Source organism: Puntigrus tetrazona, chromosome 5 (genome assembly GCF_018831695.1).
Source record: "Puntigrus tetrazona isolate hp1 chromosome 5, ASM1883169v1, whole genome shotgun sequence".
Classification (NCBI taxonomy): domain Eukaryota; kingdom Metazoa; phylum Chordata; class Actinopteri; order Cypriniformes; family Cyprinidae; genus Puntigrus; species Puntigrus tetrazona.
The window spans coordinates 27,457,129-27,477,007 of record NC_056703.1 but is presented as its reverse complement, the minus strand read 5'-3'; the positions used below and the strand labels follow the sequence as shown (position 1 = coordinate 27,477,007).

At 35.5% G+C, this 19,879-nt stretch overlaps 3 protein-coding genes across 3 annotated transcripts in view; 1 reads left to right on the top strand and 2 right to left on the bottom strand.

Moving 5' to 3' along the window:
* LOC122345115 overlaps positions 1 to 178 on the bottom strand; it is a 33,145-nt gene extending 32,967 nt beyond the window's left edge. The window contains exon 1 of the mRNA XM_043238944.1: positions 38 to 178. Within this exon, the coding sequence (XP_043094879.1) occupies positions 38 to 178 (141 nt within the window). The remainder of the gene's footprint in view (positions 1 to 37) is intronic.
* A 2,938-nt stretch (positions 179 to 3,116) lies between these two features.
* Positions 3,117 to 9,197, bottom strand: vps33a (VPS33A core subunit of CORVET and HOPS complexes). Its single transcript, XM_043239577.1, has 13 exons — positions 9,052 to 9,197; positions 8,731 to 8,796; positions 8,475 to 8,602; positions 7,948 to 8,131; positions 7,167 to 7,283; positions 6,769 to 6,943; positions 6,447 to 6,640; positions 6,160 to 6,286; positions 5,470 to 5,537; positions 5,103 to 5,240; positions 4,757 to 4,894; positions 4,162 to 4,330; positions 3,117 to 3,790 (listed from the first exon to the last, which is right to left on the bottom strand). The coding sequence occupies exons 1-13, from the start codon at positions 9,151 to 9,153 to the stop codon at positions 3,597 to 3,599; spliced, it is 1,800 nt and encodes a 599-aa protein (XP_043095512.1). The 5' UTR covers positions 9,154 to 9,197; the 3' UTR covers positions 3,117 to 3,596.
* A 396-nt stretch (positions 9,198 to 9,593) lies between these two features.
* On the top strand, positions 9,594 to 19,218 carry LOC122345447 (aldehyde dehydrogenase, mitochondrial-like). Its single transcript, XM_043239578.1, has 13 exons — positions 9,594 to 9,759; positions 11,584 to 11,688; positions 12,876 to 13,016; positions 13,514 to 13,593; positions 14,159 to 14,270; positions 14,356 to 14,484; positions 15,484 to 15,597; positions 15,965 to 16,067; positions 16,709 to 16,893; positions 17,035 to 17,199; positions 18,170 to 18,327; positions 18,438 to 18,552; positions 18,831 to 19,218. Exons 1-13 carry the CDS (start codon positions 9,649 to 9,651, stop codon positions 18,861 to 18,863), a joined length of 1,551 nt encoding a protein of 516 aa, XP_043095513.1. The 5' UTR covers positions 9,594 to 9,648; the 3' UTR covers positions 18,864 to 19,218.
* The last annotated feature ends 661 nt before the right edge of the window (positions 19,219 to 19,879 follow it).

The window sequence follows — 19,879 nt, the reverse complement described above, 5'->3', positions numbered from 1 at the left end:
CTAACCATCTCCACTCGCTGTAACAGACAAACATTACCTCATACAGAGACAGCGTTACCGATGCCAGGCATGCGATGGAAATGAAGGCGTTCCACGCGCGAACATTGTGCTGCTTGGGAGAATGAACAGACGCCTCGTCCTCCAGCTCGCTGGTCTCTTGCGGGTCTTCAAGTGCCATCTGCAATAAAACCTGCGCTATTGTTTCCGGAATACCATAAGATCAGCTGCACTAATGTATATTTAATCATTTACCAATGAGAGAAAAAAACGGGAATGTTAAGTCCACCGTCCGTTTCCTGATAACGCTACCGAGTTCAGCCAACAAAAAGCTTAAAACCTTGCTGAATCGTGAGTAAAGCTTACTTAAAAAAAACATACATACATATAGCAACAGAAGTATGATGATTTGTGTGTATTCACTAACTTTGTTTAGCTTGTACGCTTGAAAATGTCTTCACATTTGGATCGGCAGTGACCGTTAAATCAGTTAGAGGTTTTGATTGGTCAACGAACGTCACCACCTACGTCACACCAGTAAGTGGCTGCAAAATAAAAAAAAATATATATATATATATATATATATATATATATATATATATATATATATATATATATATATATATATATATATATATATATATAATGAATGAATCGTGATAATGTTACATTTAAAACATTTTAAATATTTTTTTTTATTATTGTTATCACAGATAATAAAAATAATATCTGGAATATAGTATTACTAAATGCAAATAAATATTTATTTCAAATTCAAGATGCCGGGGAAAGATGTTTCACCTTTTCCAACTGAATCTACATGTAAAGAGTTCAATGGCCAGCACATACAGTGCATTTGATTATGTATGCACTTATTTAATTAATTTTGTGGATTACTTTAATAGCCCCTCACAACAGAACAAAAGATCCAGAGGGTGGAGATGGGTCGGTTTAGGAGTGGAGAGGGGTGGGGTTCAGTGATCGGAGGTGGAGACTTGTAGGTTTAGGTATATGTAAGGTGAGATGAGATTCCACCTTGGCCCTTGGATCTTGTGTTCTGCAGTGAGGACCAACTTGATTATTTTGATTCATTTCAGGCTGTTTGTATTTGCAGGCCTAATATCAGCCAACGCTTATAGGAGGAAAGAAGAACAGTGCTGTAAAATGAATCTCTGTAAGAAGAGACATGGTTTCATTGCAATCCATGAACCCTAGAGTAATGTGTCTCTGGGTGTGGGTGTGCAATCTGAATTCAGTGATGGAAAAGTGATCTGACCTCTGACCTCAGATGAGACATAGCTTTTGCAGTACAGAAGGATAAACAAAGATATGCTGATTCTTTACATATTTTTTCACATCTTAGTTTGCTCTATCAATAAGTAGAATCACAAAGCGGCACCTCCAGTACACACAAGTGCGCCTGTATCAATGAAAGGTTGCGATTTAATGAAATTACATTTGACATTAAAACAATCGTAGAAAACTGTATACAGAGAATTATTTACTGGTGTTTTTGCTAAATAAACATTTTTGGCATCTCTGCATGGACAATCTAGGTTCATTACAGATGAGTTTGTGAGCAGGTTCTGATTGGAGGCCAAAGATTAGCTCAAAACTAGCACGTAGAGATTGCTTATTGAAGGAATCAAACTTCAAGAGATTCAAATCCTCCCGAACACGATTTATAGCTGTAGAGAGAAGCGGTGAAGGGGTTTTTGCAGAACATGAAAGAAACACAGAATACAAGACAATCCGGTCTGCAGCAATGGCATTTTTAAACCCTCGCTTGAACCGAGATGTGAGGAGAAAGACCAAATAAAGACTTTTCTTAAAGTATCGCTGGAATCAGAAAAACTGTCTCTGTACAAGATCATTCTGGACTGGGCACAGGGAAAGGCCAGTCAGGACATTGATTTAAAGTCTTCACAGACTTCTCCTGGACTTTAATCCTGAACTTCTCTAATCTCTGGACTCAAAGATTTATGAGGAATGTAAAGTGATGTTCTTCTTTTTTGATGAAAGTCTTAATGATGAAGAAAGAGAAGGATTAGGGATTAGGATGTGAATGAGACTTCAGTCAATCTTCTGACATCAAACCTCCTCAGAGGAGACGTGCTTTCATCTGGATCACCTCTAGACAGCAGCAGCCACTTAGGTCTCCCAAAAATACGTCAACCGTGTAACAGAAATTCAGGGATTTTAGCCTCAGGAGGAAGAATATTTTAAGAAGAGCATCAAGCCACGAGAATCATCTGAAAATCAAGAAGCCTCCACATTGTGCGCCACATACCCATCTTCTGCTGGATCTCCACTGTGCTTCAAAGGCTTCTGAAGGAAGCTCTGAGTGCAGAAATCCCTCAACCTCTAAATGAAATGTACATCCACTTCCTGCTTCCTGTAGTCCCAACAGAGAGACATGACTGTGAAGTGGTTTTCAGATGATGAAGGGCAATGTATGATGAAAGATCTATCAATCAGTTCCTTTGTCTGATATCAGTTGTGATCAATTACATAAAAGGTCTGTGAGCATGTTAGATAAGCATATCATAAAAAGGCGCACATTTAGGTGCTGTTTTAAGATATATTTTGATAATATATAGTCTTGACAATAATAATGTGTTTTCTCTACTGGAATTTGTGAACAGAAATGTAACTATTTAAAACTCAAGGTAAAAGATTACTAATTTAATGCAATATGTGTCTTATAATATGTTTAATGCAACAATCGTCTTGTAGCAAATGAGATAAAATGATTAGGAAAAAAATGTAAAAGTAACATTTATCAAAAACGAATACGACAGTTACAATCATTTTAATTTTTCGTCCTTATTAGGTCTATGCAAAAAAAAAAACAGTTTAGGCAGCTCCTTTTTCCTCAAATGTTACAGTAAGTTAACTGTTACAATATACTGTATTTTAAGGCTAAACGTCTGAATCAGGTATACATTGTTTAAATCTTTAAATTTCAACTCAATTTAATTGTATTTTGTTACATTTTAATTTTAATTGCCAACTAACTTCAAATTAAAAAAATAAGTTCAAATTTCATTCAAATTTGAATATTTGATTATTTGTAACCCTTTACATTTGTCTATAAAAAAATAAAAAAAATCACTGAATAATGTGCCTTGCTTTTATTTTATTTTGTCTTTTAGTTAAACATTTAAGTCAATGTAGTTATTTCAATAAACAATTTATTACATAAATGTATTAAAGCCAACATAGATTTTTTTTTTATCTTGACCTGGAATGCATTATTTTAAAAAAAGTCACTAATACATGCCAAATAATTTATGGTGGTTTCTGGAAATAAATGCTTTCTTTCAGCAGGTTATATATCACATTAGTATGTTTATACACTGCATAATTCACTGACTCACAAGCCTTGCTGCTTAGGTTATAGATGCAGGTGGTTGTTTTCACAAATGTTTTCTCATAAATAAATTAATACGGCAACAGGCAACAGGAATTTTAACCCCTCTCATAATCGTTAAAAATAATCAGCAACAACAGTTTGATGTAACTTGCATTCTACACGTCCCGGGTTTATGACAAACAGATAACAGGATCAGTGAGGCTCTTCATATGGCACGGCAGCTTTAAGGGAAGTTTTCTTCAGGATTGTCCATGAGAGACTTTACCCAGCTGGTGCCATTGATAAGTTTGGTGGTTGCAATAATGTACTCAGTCCCACTATCTTCCATATGAGACAAAAACCTCAGAGCAGCGATCTCAGCATACGTCACACCACCAAGGAAGAAGACGAGCGTGGTTCTGTTTTCTCCTGGCTGACCTGCAAATTAAAGAAAAAGAGAATGGTCTCTATCTTACAACCATATGCATCCCAAAGTATCTATACAGCACTTTTACTTATACACGCGTTTCAAAGCAGTTTTACTCAAATAATATATAATAATAATGTTGTAATATTCTCAAACCCTATGGTCACATTTCACAGATTAGAGCTCTTATAATATACTGTAGAGTAACCGTATGTGACAATACAAGCAAACAAGGAGTTGAGATTTGCTATATAGCAAAATTATCAAATTTCACAAGCTAGCTCAAGTTGATAACTATAAGATGGCTGAGACTATAATGCTTTTGCTGATCTAAAATGACAGTCTGTTAATGAAGTATAACATCTCTATGGTCATCGCTTACGTTTCTTGTGAAGGCCTGTGGGAACCTGCTGTCTTTCTTCAAAGTGTGGACCAGGCAACATCTTCAGCACCTCCTCTATGCTCCTCCAACCAGGACGCGCGAGCACTTGTGTGAGACGAACACTGAGTGGCGCATAGCCACTGTACACATACGAGATGTCATTGGGGTTCTAAAGGAAAGTTAACACGCATTAGTAATTCCCAAACTACAGATAACATGTAGTCCTTAGATGCGGCAGAGTAAACTTTTAACTAACTGCTCACAAGGTCGTTTAATGAATGCATGATGTCAAGTTCGCCCTAGTGAAAAATAAACATACTAAAATATATTTGAAATCAGGTATGCTACACTAGAATACTTGAAGTCTGCTAAAATTGAACAACTAATTTATTTGAGCAAATAGGAACACAAAAATAATATTTTCATTTTTTAAAATGAAACTATGACAACTTCTGGCTGATGCAAGAAAATGTGAAAAACGTCCATTAGTTCAAAGCTCTGGTTTGAATTTGGACAGAGAACATTTTTCTAGTTCCAGACATTTTCAGTCATATAAAAAGAGAATCTTACTAAAAAAATAAAGGCCAGAGCAAACCTGTTCGTTGGCATCCTCCATCCACAATTTGAGTGTTTTCCTGATCGTGGGGTAGTTGTTTCTCATGGTGCTTTGAGGTTTGAGTAACCCAACCTTTTCCAAGTTCTTGAGGGTCAGAATGTGCTTGTAACCGTATGTCTAATCCAACAAAACACAAACATGGTAAATGTTTATGGCATTCATTGATTCATGATTGACTTTTGCACAACGCTGATAGAAATCAGTGACATCAATGTTCCAATGTGATCGTTATCGAGGGACATCCTAATTAAATTCACTGTTATGGATTCACAAATCATCTAAAAAGGAAATAAAAGAAACCACAAAGAAATGTCCTCTGTCCAACCTGAAGGATCTCTTTCTTATAGTAGTCCAGGACTTTCTGTTTGAGGCCGTTGTTGCAGACAGACTGCATGCACACCAGTCGAAGGATTTTTATCAGAGGGTCTTTTTGTGCTATGCAGTCTTCTATATATGTGCTGACCTGAGAGTAAAAATCACAATAAAAACAAAAGAAGTGAATCAAACCTAAAATATTACCTATCCCCAGTAAAAATATCCATCTGCGAGCAAGTGACGTAATGCTAAATTTGTTCTATTCTGTTCTGATGAAGAAATGTATACATCCTTTCTTTTAAAGTTGCGTAAATCATTAAAAATTAATTATTAGATTATACTGTATTCACAGCGGAGTCATAAACAAAACAAGGCACCTTGTCTGTGTCTACTCCAGTCATGAACTCTTGTTCAACGGTCAGACTGTCAAAGAAGTCTTCTGAGGCTGAAACACAGGAAAGCAAGGCAGTTTGAGAAGAAGCTCAGAAACTGCCAAGTAAAAAACTAAACGTAAATTACCGTCAGGTCTCAAAATATTATCACACTGCTTTACTACAGGACCGTTTGTTTGTTAAAAATGACAGGGAAACAGGGAAAGTCCAGCAAGCACATTTTGAGAATTCCAAAAACAGCATATCACAGGATATGCATGCAAAATGATGTTTAACGAAATGCTAATTCTTGAACAATTACTACTTGTTGCAGAAATTCTAAACATGAATCATCATTAGTAGAATTAGCAATTGCACTTAACTGAATAACTTAATCCTGGTTAATCCTCTAAGTTTACAGCAACAAGGCTGTGTCAACAACCATACGTTTACAAATATCTATTGTTCAAATTAAATGATAAATTATACTTAAGTTATAAAATATAAAAGCTACTCATAGTATGTTATTAGTTGGTCCCTCTATATATCTTGTCAGAATGATCCTGTCTGTAAACTATAAACTACTTTCAAATAATGTAGATTCCTTCTTTTTTTGTGTAGAAACTATTCTAATCGAAAGCGCTCCACAGACCTCAAGCAGAAAAGAACTAAATCTTTATTTGGTCTGAGACTTACTTGTTATGTCCTTAATGAGTTCGGCAATAGAGGTGTGATTAGCCAGGGAACCCCGAGCTGCCTGCATGTGAGGCAGCTGGGAAACAAACTGTTTAATCTCTCCAACGGTTTTCGCATTGTGTCGCTCCTAGCACAGAAACAAGAATACAAGATCACCAACGGTTTTTCTTTTTGGTCAAATAAATGCAGTCGGCTCACTAAAATCACCGACGAGGGAAGTTTAATTACTTGCTCAATTTATTTCAAGCCAGCCGTTGTTGGTTTTGTCTCACAAAAGCAGCACAAACCTCAAACGCAGCAGATATAATCTTGGCTTTCTTGCTGAGAGCCGCTCCCACAGCATTGAAGTTCTTGTCCCTTATTTCAGCATAAAGCTCCTCGGCTGAGTTGAGCTGCAGTTTCTTCGGCTCGGTCGGGAGATCTTTTCCACCTTCTCCCTGTTTCTTCTGCGCAAACTTCTCAGGTGGAAGCTTCACATAACCTGTCAAAGAAAAAAAGGGATGATAGGGCAGACTAATGAGAAAATAACAGAATATACAATCTCTAGGAAATAAATTAGATCTTAAAGTTTTGTTTTTTTTATACCTGCACAATTTAAAACTCATTTACCATTGGTGATGCCAAAGATCTCATCGATAAGACCCTCATAGGTAAGTTGGGTGGCTAACGGCGTAAGCAAATCCACATTTCGATCCAACAGGAGGAGGGTATCAAACACAGGCAGGATTTGAGTATGACTCCCTGCAAACTCTCTCTTCATCCGCAACATCATGTTGGCCACATGCTGAGAATAAATAAATAAATAAATAAATAAATATAAATATATATATATATATATATATATATATATATATATATATATATATAATATATATATAAATATATGTATGTATCAATGCAATGTAAAAACAAAACTACAACAAATAAGTATTACTGAGGAAGAACTAGATACTAAATGGCATTGAATGTTTAAAAAAAAGAATAGGCACAAATGCTTTTCTACTCACCCTTGAACACTCGCCCTTGCCAAAGATTTGCGGTATTGTTCCGTAAAGTGCTTGCAAAGTCATGAGGCCCTTGGCGGCGTGATACAGGCTTGTCTGATCATTCTCTAAATAACATTCCTTCATGATGCAAAACAGTTATGTGAACATCACAGTCTGCTCATGCGTATGTTTGAGAAATGTTTGATGTCATGAAATCACAGATTGTTGAATGAGACATTTTTGCAGCCTCAAAAAAAACAAAAAAAAAACAACAGCGTCATATTTGATGCATGCATTTCTGAGAGCTTTAACCTATCAAAATGTTCAGATATTTACAGGAACAAAACATGCTGTATGCAATCTACTACATGCCTTCTGTTTTTTGATTGACAATTGAATCATTTTTATCAAGTAAGAAGTTCTTAAAGGGTACAAAAAAATAAATACACACACACACACACACACACACACCTAGAGTGACAACATATACTTATAATATAATTTTATGTAAGTAGTCTGTTATATTGTTATAACAATCACAATTAATTTTTATTTTTTTGTTTATGCACAATTGTGTATTTTTGCTTAAGCCTGTGATTTAAAGACTATATTTATGACTATTATTTCACGTATCTGGCATTACTGCATTAAGGTAAATATGCTCAGCACCTGTATGCATCTATGTCCCATAAAATATAACAATATTTTGTTTATTGTTATTACTAATAATAACAAAAACGATAAATACATTAATGAAGCGTATTTTGCATCCATAGATATTTCTAGATCTTAGCAGTCTTACTCTAAAAGAACTCTCAGACTCCATGGAAAGAAGATCTCCATCATAAGGTATAAGGTCCAGGATGTATTCATCGATGTTTGTGAAAGAGTTCAGAACCCCTTTCTCCTTCAGCCGCTGCTCACACAGGAGACTCCGGCGAGGCACAAACAGGATGTGGAATTCTCGTGGTTGTAATTTATCCTCACTGCAATGCATATATTAAAACGTAATATCATCAGCGACAGAGCATCACTGAATACTGCCAAAAACCAATGCATTCAACCAATGCAATGCATCATTAAAAGTACCTTTTTATTTTCTTTAATCAAAATATCCACTATTGTGCAAGCAAATATGATCAAAATTGAAAACCTGCATGTTGCACAAACAGCTTACAGTATTCAGAACAAAAGGCGATGAGACTCTTATTATAATTTTTCAAATAGTATTAAAAGCTTATACTTTTCCCAGGCTTTAGTGCTGGACTGTCCTGCAAAAAGAAATTAGATTTGTCGAATGTTACATGCTTTGATGTTTTGTTGACTTACCTCGCAACATTTTCTGCAATGATGTCCATCAGTTCCAACCTCGGTCGAACAAAAAAGACAATGTTCTTGACGGCAGCCGATGGTATACGGCCGCCTTTGAGGGTGAACATTTTCTCAACTTCATGTTCCTTTTAAAAATGAAATTGAGACAATCACCTTCTTCGAAAAGCATGAAACGATCATTAAAGTAGTCTCCAGTGTCTTTGAAATATGAAATTATATTTTCTCCACTAATATTGGGTACAGTTTACCTCACCTTCAAAAGGGAATACTGAGCAATTAAGCCGAAAGGTCCAGTCAGATACTCGTCCCAAACAATGGCCTTAAACGAAAAAAGCGAAAACACAAAAATTAATGAATTATAAAGCTCTAAAGGTTCCATGTCGACTGACAGCATCACCGAACAATATCTGCATTAATAATCATTTGCAAACCACACCATACAGTACAGTACAGTACATTTTAACACGGTCAGCTCGTTTTGTGGATATCTGAGAAAGTGACAGGTGTGACAGCAGGACAGGGACCGCTTTCGAGACTAACCTGCATTAGTTAGCATAAAAGCAAAGAGCTTTACCTTGCTTCCCGAACATTTATCCAAAAATTCGCGCAGGTCTTTTCGTGCAGCTTCTCGCAAAATGTTTAGGTTTACTCTGCCGCAAAACAAATGTGACGCCATATTCCCCAAACCACAATCATATGACTTTCATGGCAGGATGTCACATGATTCGTTTTTCAAAATAAAAACTAGCACGTGGATATTTTATTTCAACGTTGTCTGATATAGTTTAACACAATTTCAATATTTTAAAAATGCTTATTTTTTATTTACTAGTTACGCATCGCGAGAATGATTTTGAATTAATCACGACTTTTACACAGGCGTTCTCGTCTTTTGATTGTTGCCAGGTCCACACGTTTTTGAGATATTTCCTTTGCTTGACAACGCGAGTTATTTGTTGTAAATGCCGTTTATTCTGGTAATATTTATATAGTTGTGTTGTAAATGCATATATAAAAGTTGTAAATAATTATAGTGTATTACGTCAAAGTGCGGATGTTGATTGGTTTTATGACATTAGTTTTCCTAAAATATCTGGCAACAAGCGAGCGCAGTTCTGCTCTGAAGTCCGAGTTCATCAACAATCTCCGTGTTGAAGGCTACTGACTAAACATGCTGCGCACTGTTTTCTCCAGAACTTTTCCACAAGTTTTCCGTATTTCAACATGTCAGCATTCAACGATTCCTGCACCGAACGTTCACCCAGACGTTCACTATAACAAGGTAACGAACAAATTCAGAGACTTCGCGTGTTTAGTCAAACAGGTAGAAAATGACATGCTGCGGCACGCTGCTCATATTTTAACTCGCATTTTTGTTTGCAGAACTATCGATACGCTGAATAAGCGTTATATCTGTACGATCCTCTTAAGTGCTCTGCCGTAGATTTACGGCGATTGCATTTCATGTAAAAAGTTATTTTAAGCGGGTTAATGAACTTGACGTTTTTTTTCGAACCCCGCCTCCATCGAAAAAAAAAATGCCATTCCTGTTTTATCTTATCTTTTTCATCATTTTAGGCTGTGGTCCCCTCTCTCTCTCTCTCTCTCTCTCTCTCTCTCTCTCTCTCTCTCTCTCTCTCTCTCTCTCTCTCTCTCACACACACACACACACACACACACACACTCACTCACTCACTCTCTGTCTGTGTCTCTCTCACACACACACACACATTTACCTATTGTTTTAAATAATGATCTAAATAATGAGTGTCATAACTGGAATTACTAGACAATCTTTTTGTGAAACGTGTGATCATATTTTGCTTATAATATTTTATAAAATTAGAGGGTATAATGTGTTTGCAAAAGAGAATGTATCATTTAATATGATTATCACTGACTAAGAGTTAGAATTATAATTACCATTTAAAGCAGTGCTCTTAACATTAGAATTAGTATGAATTAGAAACATTCAGTACTTCTCAGGACCGATTATCTTTTATCATGTAATGTGGTTTGTAGATGTAAACTGTTTGGAGTTGTAATCTGTTATTTTGAGTGTAGGTCCTATACATCAACACCCGTGCAGCATATAGTATATAGACCAGCCTAGATAAGACTCTCAACTAAAAGCCCTTAAGGAGATTCCTGCTAGCCAGAAATTCAGATAAATAAATGACAGGAGCTGAGCTTTATTATAAATTCCTTGTTTCTGAAAATACCTGACTAAATCATTCGCAGGAATATATAGGTGCAATGTGACAGATTCCTACAGCTCACGTTCATATTTATTAAAATGCATTCTCAACCTCTGGTATATGCAGGATTATTATATTTAACTGAAACTACACCCATGACTTGAAACATAATAAGTGTTAACAGAAATGCAATTATCAATAAATAAAAAAAAATCATCCTGAGATGTACTTATCCACTAATATTGTTTTGTAATCTTGTACTGTACGGGCTCTGTTGTAAAAAGTTATATATCAAAAATGTTGAATGACTTAAGTATTTTTAAACATTTTATTTAACGCTAATTACATGATTTTTCTCTGTTCTTGAAAAACTGAGTGTGACGAAACACCCTGAACAACAGATTCTTGATTCCAGTGTTGTATTATTTCCTTAATATCAGGTTTGAAATGAACAATTTACAGTAAACCTTTTTTTATTATTCTATCAATAGAAAACTGAATTATTGTAGTTATTCAGTGTTTTCAGGGTTTGATGGATGCCTTGTTTGTCTTCTGCTCGAATGAATTAGGAAAAAAAATCAAATCCTGACTCTTTACATAGGCCGAATATGCATTTTGTTTTTATATATACTATTTATATAACTATGTTTTGACACATTTTATCATGATTATTTCACGATGTAGTATCACATTATTCGTACTGTTATCATATTTGGTTACACTTTCTTATGAAAACGTTACCTCCATATATTTCCTGCATATCATGCAGCCCTAGTTTTAGCTGTCATCATTTATTACACATGACATGTAATTACTTGCTCTGTTTTTGTCCACTGATCTGCAATGTGAAAAAATACCAGTAAAATTTGTCTTTTGTTGTGTCAATGCTTCACTTTTTTTTCCCGCAGATTTTTATCAACAATGAATGGCATGATGCGGTGAACAAGAAAACCTTTCCAACCATCAATCCTTCGACCGGTGAGGTGATCTGCCACGTCGCAGAGGGAGAAAAGGTAGGTGTTTTAAATTCAAAAGTGCATCCGCGCCGAATAAAAATGTCTTAAAGCAGCCTGGTTTGCAGGTCTCAGCTCTTGGGGTTTTGGGAACTTTAAGCTGTTCGGGTTGAGAGACTGGCTGAATATCTGGTTAAACCTGCTGAGCATCAAGATTTTTTTCTCTCTATACAATAAAATGAAAAGGGCCAAGTCTTCTGAAGCAACATGATAGCTTTGTATGAGAAATAGACCTAAATTCAAGTTCCACTCCACTGATTAAAATATGACATGTGACAAATAATAACAAGAGTTGGTCATTTTATATAGTATTATATTATTTATTAAATTGTTTTTATTATATTATTATAAATTCTAATTTTAAATATACTCAAATAGAAAAGAGTTGTTTTAAATCAATAATATTTCACAGTGCTCCTGGTCTCTTCAACATAGAATGACATAAACGATACCAGGTGAGGGGAAAACACAGGGAATATATATTGGCGACACCTAATTAAATTTAACACAATCAAGGAAAACAGAAACTGGCTCACGAGAGGGAGAAACACGGCAAGACAGGGCACAAGTCTGATAGTTAATTGTGTTTTAAATGCAGCCTTGGTGAACATAATAGACTTCAACATTAAAAACTATTAATTAGAATTACGATGGATGACGATAGCTATAGTATACTGTAGAAGCCAGTGGCTAACATCAACCATTTGGGTATCAACATTTTCAAAATATCTTTCAAAATAACTTCACTCTCATTTGCCTCCTCACCTGTGTTTGCTTAACAAACCTCCTCCCCGCTCTCACTGATAAGCACGCATCTGCTTGACTTTCCTATGCCAACATGGCAGATACAAACCAGGAGCCGAGGATTAAAAATAGCCGTGCATGTTATTTAACACGTCCCGTGGCCAGCCTTGAACGAACTAACGTTACCTCGCAGATATAATACAATAAGCATAACTTAATAAAGACTCCGACGCTAAAATGAACTCAGGATGTCTGCGTTTTGTGCAGTGTGTATCAAGCAAAGCTGCCGGGCGAAGAAATATGACCAGATAGGGCAGAGTTGCATTAGCCGGCCTGATTCGTTCCCGCATCGGCCAAGGCCATCCGTATGGAGCCTTGCACGACATTTTCAGACTATGTTTCCCTCTCATGTGTTTTTTTTTTTTTTTTTTTTTTGCATGCAGGCAGATGTGGAAAAAGCTGTCAAAGCTGCCAAAGATGCTTTCAAGTTTGGGTCTCCCTGGCGGCGCATGGACGCGTCCCACCGCGGGCTGCTCTTGAGCCGATTAGCAGACTGCATAGAGAGAGACGCTGCCTATTTAGCCGTGAGTCGCTCAGATAACCTTTGTCCTCATTGACATTAGAAGATTTATCAAACGTGTGAAAAAGCATTGTCAGTATGATTCAGCAAAATGAAAAACCCACAACCGAATCAGACAAAGGCCCCAGTTATATGAATTTACATCTGAGCTTTTCTTACTTTTTCACTCACTGCTTGCTGAAAATTAGGGATTGATTATGAAATGACATAAAATTACCAAAACATATTTGAATAAAGGATAGCCATTATACAAACACACAACACGTATTCAGTTGCGGACAAAGATGATAATAAAATGTTAATACTTGGAGTATACTCTCTAACTAAGTTTGTCATTATTGTGTAATTTTGGAAAATATAAATTGGGGAGATTTTTATATCCTTGCTATAACTTCCACACTGTTAATACATGGCTCCTGTCATTTTGAAACATATATCAGCACTGATTTATTCTCGCTCTGCAATAGTACTGTTAATGCTATTTGTATTTATTTTAAACAGGAACTAGAGACTCTCGACAATGGAAAACCTTACGCAGTCTCCTACACCGTGGACGTGCCCATGGTGGTCAAATGCTTGAGGTGAACTTCATGTCTTTATGTTCTCCACAGCTTTTATAGTTAAAACCGAAATCGGTGTATGGCATTTCCTTATTGATTGCTTCATTGCACATTTTAGTCTGGCGAAACTCGGTCCTTTCTCTGAGTTGCGTGATTAGCGTCTTGCGTTGCAAATAACGGATCACATCCGAGCAGTGAAGTATTTGAATTGCGTAAGAAGACGGTTTTGTCTTGCATGAATTAACCTAATGTGACGCGTATATCATACTGTATGTGAACGGCATCTCTCCAATAATTCTGAAAGTGAACAAATAAAGTTTTAAATATACAATAACCGGATTTATCATCGATAATCAGAATCGTACATATTTGACTAGTTAAATATTGAAGCTAGCCGTATTTTAAACTAAATAAATGTAATTGTTTTCACTTGCTTCAGAAGAGGCATATCTGCCACTGACGGGCTTTATAATACCTTATATGATTTTAGTAGATAATTAATGAGTGTTCAATTAAATCTGATAAAGGGAGTGACTTTAATCATAAGGTCGAAACTCTTTTTTGTTGGGTGTTGGTTGGTTTGTAGGTATTATGCTGGCTGGGCAGACAAATGGGAGGGCAAGACAATTCCCATTGATGGTGACTACTTCTGCTACACCAGGCATGAGCCCATTGGAGTCTGTGGCCAAATTATCCCTGTAAGTATATGCTGTGGAATTTTAGAATTGGTTATGCATTTCCATCTTTCACACGTTGTCTTTATTTCCCCACACCGTCCTCCAGTGGAACTTCCCGCTGCTGATGCAGGCCTGGAAGCTCGGTCCTGCTCTGGCCACAGGAAACACAGTGGTGATGAAGGTTGCAGAGCAGACTCCTCTCACAGCGCTCTATGTGGCCAGTCTGATCAAAGAGGTGAATGGCTTACCTACAGTATATGTGCTCTTCAAATAACATGACATGTTTACTTGAACCACAGGAAGCAGATGAGTTTTCTTTTAAACAGCTGCCGATGGTTTCGTCTGGCTAGAGGAGAAGGACACTCTTATTTCCCCTTTTAATACAGAAAGCTGCTTTGACACAATTTTGACGCATTGGAATAAGATCTATATAAAACGTCTTGACTTATCTTGACTTGAGCTTTATTGTTAGCACTTCAGTGATGATATATATATATTTTTTTTAGCAGTTGTAGTATTGGCAACAAACGTTTATTATTCTTGCACACTGTTTATCATGATAATCTTTACAAATAAACACAGCTTTTATGAATTTTAAAGCCTAAATACAATCTGTACCCTGGAAGAAAAAAAAAAGCCTTAAGCCTTCTCTTAACCCTCTTTTTTCTGAAAGTTTTCTCAACTATTCTCAAATTTTTTACAGTTTAAGTAAAATGTAGACTATTAACAAACTATACCACAGTCCCATGACTTAACCGTCACCACCAGTCTTTATTGTGAAACATTTTCCTTGAAAGTTTGAGTTACAATAGATCGTAAGTGTGTGATTATAAACACAATGAGGCTGCGAAAGCCACTACTTAGTAGATAAGTTTACCTGTTCGGTGTTATGATATTTAATGTCCCGACAATCTCTATTGTCCCACTTAGTCACTTGTTAGACACTACCTTTTTCAATACTTAAAAAAAAAACCCCAAAAAAACGATGTATTACTGATGTATGTTATGCTGTAAAACAAAAAGTAAATATCTTTTTAACCATGATTCCATCAAAAAACCCAGTGACATTAGCATTTCAGAACCAGAATTGCTAAACTGTGACCTTGTTTCCAGGTTTTGGCCTCTTTAGTGTACAGCATAAGTAATGAGTTAGAAGCCTTTAAAAGTGAACCATTATTTACATGCACAAGTCATTTTGCTTTTCCCACCTGGTCATCATCTTGATTGTTTGTAGGTGGGTTTCCCTGCTGGCGTCGTCAACATCGTCCCAGGATTGGGTCCCACAGCTGGGGCAGCCATCGCATCTCACATGGATGTGGACAAAGTAGCTTTCACTGGCTCCACTGAGGTAAGAGGATTTTCTTCAGTAGCGGATATTTCTTGGATAAGTACAGTACTGTGCAAATATCAGCTATGGGCCATGCATAGAAATGTAAAATAATTACACAATAAAGTAAAATATCTAAATACAGCAACTGTTTTTGTGAATTATTCATTGTGCCTGAAACTTTTGTTCCATAATTTATAAACTATAAACCTATCTTGGTGAGGATGATTTACCCAAAACTGTGATTTTGTTATTAATAAACAAGTGTGCTCATTAGCATTAAGCTGCTACCAAATATTGCTGTGGTAGCAAAGGTGGATATATTGGATATTTGCAGCTTACAGTAAGTCTCTTTTGTTTACTGGAGTGTCTTACTGTCGTTTTATAGGTAGGTCACCTCATCATGAAAGCCTCAAGTACCAGTAATCTGAAGAAGGTCACACTAGAGCTGGGAGGAAAGAGTCCAAACATCATTCTATCAGATGCCAATAGTGAGTTCACATGACCCTGTCAGTGTATTATATTTCTGTGGCAATTGAAAAGGGTCATGATATTTTAGGTCTACCTATAATGATGGATCAACTTTAGTAATGTTTTTACAGATGTCATTATTTAGTAGTACATAACCATTTCCACCCAGTCTGTATCTATCTAGATGAAATAAACAAGGCCGTACTGGTCTGTCCCAAAGGCTACAAAGGAGGAGAGAGATATGCATGTAACTGTTGAGTAAACATGCTTTATTCACCGTAGTCCAAAAACAGTCAGCACACCGGTGATAGAGTTTACAAACAAACAGACACGCAAGGTCTTCATCCTTCAACACACCCACCACATTTCAAACTGACAAATAACTAACAAATAACGCTCATTATTCACACTATGTTGTGTAGCTGCTGGAAAATAGAGATAATAATACAAAAAGTGTGTGTGTGCATAGATATAGTATATATATGTGCTTAATTAATACTAATAAATAGCTAATATTCCAGTTATATGCATGCTAATATTCTTTACTGGAGACCCTAAAAAAGTGTTTTGATTTTGCCTTTTGATTCCTCATGTGATTACTCTATTAACAGTGCTAATCAGTTTGCCGATCATTCTAATGGAAGTATATTTGCGTTTGCAGTGGAGGAGGCAGTGGAGCAGTCCCATTTCGCCCTGTTCTTCAACCAAGGCCAGTGCTGTTGCGCAGGCTCTCGTACGTATGTACAGGAGAGCATCTACGATGAGTTCATTGAGCGAAGTGTAGAGAGAGCTAAGAAGAGGATTGTGGGAGATCCCTTTAACTTCAACACAGAGCAGGGGCCCCAGGTACGTATGAAGCTTGTATTTGAAGATGCATGCGGATACATTTAGTTCTGATAACACACAAGTAACTAATGTACAGTGGAGACCTTGTTGAGCATAGTGCTCTGATCATTTCTCTTTTAATATTTAACCTGTTTGCTGAAGGTGGATGAGGAGCAGTTCCAGAAGATTCTTGGCTACATCAGCAGTGGGAAGCGTGAGGGCGCTAAGCTCATGTGCGGCGGCGGACCAGCAGCTGACCGCGGCTACTTCATTCAGCCTACTATCTTTGGCGACGTCAAAGATGACATGACAATTGCTCGAGAGGAGGTGTGTGTACTTTAATTAGCACATCACTAAGGAAAAGGACTTTTTCTGTTCACTACATAATAAACTTTTGAGCTCTCACTAAATTTTCCTGCAGTAGTATTAATGACAATTAATAAATAACATAAATAGTGTTATCAATACATTTTGTGATTGGTGACTGGATTAGTTCAGATGAGAAAATAAATGTTTATATATATATATATATATATATATATATATATATATATATATATATATATATATATATATATATATATATATATTTATATTTATATTTATATTTGTCTTTCAGTTTTTATACCAGTTAAATAAGTTTTTAAAAATGTTTTAAATATTTTATTTAAAATAACGTTTTTAAACTATATTTAGGCCTACTTTGAATCCTTAACAAAAAAAAATTATTCATTCATATAATAACATAGCATAATCATTTTTAAAAGCATACAAATGCTCAAAATATATTTTATGTCATTGTGATGCATATTCAAGCAATTATCTAAAGGTAACTTTATGGTTAACAGATCAAATATGTTGTAAATATGTAAATGAATTTTGTCAACAGGAGGAGGAATTTTTTTTTTTTTTTTTTTTTTTTGCTATGCAGATTGTATAATTCCATGCATGCATAGTTCATTAAATGTAGTACGAACCTGACATTACACCAATTTTGACATAGCATCACTTAACCAGATATGTAGGGAAGATCAAAAATCACAATAATCCCATAATAATATGAATAATATTAGTCTTTTCTTTCAGATTTACTTCAGATGAGCTACTGTAGATCTGCCATTTTACATACACATTTTAACTTGCCATGATATAATAATATGCCACAAATTATGCTATTATGTGCATGGTGTGGTGAATAGATGCATTTCTATTTAGATTCTGTATATTCATTCCATTTTGCTATATGATTGTCATCCAGTAAAATTATATAACACGCTATTCTTTTCATTACTGTCAGATCTTTGGACCCGTGATGCAAATTCTGAAGTTTAAATCTTTAGAGGAAGTGATCGAGAGAGCCAATGACAGCAAATACGGCCTTGCAGCTGCTGTATTTACCAAAAACATTGATAAGGCCCATTACATATCCAACGGTCTGCGCGCCGGCACAGTGTGGTGAGCATGTGATGCCCTACGCTATTTGAAGGGGATCCTGGATAGTGGTATATCGGACACAGGTGTAGTTTTCTAAATTGTGTTTTGTGTTTGTCATATTACTTTATTAGGATTAACTGTTATGACGTGTTCGGAGTTCAGGCTCCATTTGGAGGATACAAGGCTTCAGGAATTGGTCGTGAGTTAGGGGAGTACGGACTGGACAACTACACAGAGGTCAAAACGGTAAGTTGCTGCACTTATTTTCATAATTGATTCTGTATTGGAAACTAAATGTTACACATGTATCCGTCTTTTATTCTACATTTGCCGAAACGGATTTCCCACAGGGATTGATTATTTAGAGTTGCCTATTTCAAATGAAAAGATCATAAAAGTACATTAATATACATATAATATGTGTGTGTGTGTGTGTATATATATATATATATATACACATACACATTTTTACAATCTCCATATCTTCACAGGTTTATTATTTACTTTACTGTTTTCCTCCACAGGTTACAATTAAGGTCCCTCAGAAAAATTCGTAAATGGATGCATTCGCTTAAGGAAGCTGTTTCCGAATTATAAGAGCCATGCCAGCCGTTACTAAAATGTACTATGATTACTTTAATTCTCGTGCATTAATGTGTTCGTTTCTACTGAAAAGAAATACGCGTTTGTTCTGTCAAATAAATAAAGCTCTAGCTGTGATGATTAGTTAACCACATGCTGAACTGTTAATTTTAAAAAGATGTTTGATTATGCACCAGACAAAAGGAGGGACAATGTGTATTGGGCTGACTTCATTCTGTTTAATTTGAGCATTATATAGAGCACATAATAACTACAATTATTTACATGCATATGCTGATTTGTGAAATAAATGCTTCAGTTTTGGTTTTATTCTTTTGTTAATTTTTTTCTCATTGTGCATAAAGATTGGTCCTTTTCTGATTATTTTTTTTTTATAAAATAATATACAGACAAAAATAAATGGATCAAACATATTTTTGGGATTAGTAAACGGATGTTGTTTTTGGTGATTTTGCTGTATTTACTATATATGATTGCCCACTAAAAATAATTGTATATTGATTGTTATAATACACATGCATATTTATCAGTTTTTATGTTCTTTAGTTCTAAAGTGGCAAACAATGTGTGTTTAATTATATTCTAGGTTGAGGATAAACAGAGAGACAAGTTAACAAAGTACTAATTTTGTTACATTTTACAGTCATTTATTTTAAATTATAAATATTCAACAGTGCTACTCTGTCATCTCTAACCATACACACACACACACACACACACACACACACATATATATATATATATATATATATATATGTGTGTGTGTGTATATATATATATATATATATATATATATATATATATATATATATATATATATATATATATATATAAAATCATACTTGAAAATTAAGAAATAAAGTCACAAAATAAAGCAAGAAACAGTATTTCAATGGGTAAAAAAAATTCATTTTCCCTTTGAATTGGGTTTATTTTTCTGAACCCTTTGACAGACACTTGTTTAAGTCAT